Below are 1,705 nucleotides of genomic sequence, written 5' to 3'. Positions count from 1 at the left end.
TAGCCCTCTACGATTGCTAGAAAATGCTAAAATGTTACTATTTCTTACTGTGTTCCACTGGTTTTATGGCCTTATTTGACTGTGTCTTTATGGTACATACTTAAAGGTCCTTTTGTGAATAGAAATGGAATAATGTTCCCAAATGGGGATGCAAATAAGAAAATCCTGTAGAGCTTTTAAAAATAATAAATATAATGCAGATGATCTACAAACACTGAATCAGTGTCTCTAAAGACTGGAATGAAGTCATGAACTAAGATTTGGAACATTCATTTTCATAGGAGAATGACGTAAAGAAATTTCCTTGAAGGTTGTCATGAGAAATTTTGGATGATACGTGGAGAGCACAAACATCTTAAGGACTCTGGTATTCAAGTCCTTTCATTAAAACATCCTCCTTACCCCATTATCTGGAGTCATAGTCCTTCCAAAGCACCTTCCTCATTGCTCCCTTCACATCCTTATTCCGCACTGTATATATGAGGTGGTTGATCATGGGAGTAACGATGGTGTAGAAGAGAGCTATGAACTTGCCCTGATCCTGAGAGTAGTTGTTGCTGGGCTGGAGATAAGCATAGATGGCTGTGCCATAGAACAGAGTGACCACTGTGAGGTGGGATCCACATATCCCAAATGCTTTTCTCTGCCCTGTTGCAGACTTTATTCTTGAGATGGCCCTGACAATCCCACCATAGGAGAGGATAATTAATGCAACAGGTATGAGAAGAATGATAACACTGGCAAAGAAGAGCTCAGACTCATTCATAGTGGTGTCAACACAGGCAAGTTTGAGCAATGCAGGGATTTCACAAAAAAAGTGATCTAGTTTATTCCTCCCACAAAGTGGTAAAAGGAAGATGAGGACTGTCTCCAATAAGGAGTTGGCAAAACCAATAAACCATGAAGCAGAAGCCATCAGGGCACAGAGACGGGGAGGCATGATTTCTGTGTAATGAAGGGGCCTGCAAACAGCTACATAACGGTCAAATGCCATAACTCCTAAGAGAATGCATTCGGTGCCTCCCAATCCTAGAGAGATGTACAGCTGAACTACACAACCAGCAAAGGAGACACACTTGTCAGCTCCACTGAGATTGACCAGGAGCTGCGGAATAATGCTGGTAGTGTAACACAGGTCCAGAAAGCTGAGGTTGGAGAGGAAAAAGTACATAGGGGTGTGAAAATGTGGGTCCAGGTGGGACAATGCGATGATGGTTGTGTTTCCCAGCAAAGTGAAGATATAGAAGATCAAAAGAACCACAAAGAGGACTAGCTCCAGTTGAGGCCTGTCAGAGCAAGCCAGCAGGACAAAGCCAGTGAAAGAACTTCCATTTTTCTGTTCCATCCTTTGATAACACATGGTTCCTATCAAGACCAAGCATTTAGCAACTTTTTGGAGGTATCTTCAAAAAAAATAAAGGGGGCAGGAGATGAATTGATCATGTTAAAAGATATAACTATGGGATTTTATGTACAACTGTTTAATAAATGATGTACTCATTAAGATTGACATACACCAATTCAGTTTCACATTATCACTAAAAGTAGTATCATTGATATGTAATGTAAGAAAAATCAAATAATGTACCTTGTGTTTGCATCAGTCATAGGTAACAAAGGTCTGTTTCTGATTGAGTTTAATAGAATTTAAAGTACTGTAAGAATATAGGAACATTTTCGAGAAAATGGGAATGAGGGAAACACA

At 39.9% G+C, this 1,705-nt stretch overlaps 1 protein-coding gene across 1 annotated transcript; it reads right to left on the bottom strand.

Moving 5' to 3' along the window:
* Window positions 1–406: 406 nt before the first annotated feature.
* Window positions 407–1,345, bottom strand: LOC139046108 (putative olfactory receptor 2B8). Its single transcript, XM_070516872.1, has one exon. The coding sequence runs from the start codon at window positions 1,343–1,345 to the stop codon at window positions 407–409; it is 939 nt and encodes a 312-aa protein (XP_070372973.1).
* Between the last annotated feature and the right edge of the window lie 360 nt (window positions 1,346–1,705).

This window comes from Equus asinus, chromosome 8 (assembly GCF_041296235.1).
Source record: "Equus asinus isolate D_3611 breed Donkey chromosome 8, EquAss-T2T_v2, whole genome shotgun sequence".
Lineage (NCBI taxonomy): Eukaryota > Metazoa > Chordata > Mammalia > Perissodactyla > Equidae > Equus > Equus asinus.
The sequence above is the reverse complement of the archived record's forward strand: the minus strand, read 5'-3'. Positions and strand labels throughout refer to the sequence as shown.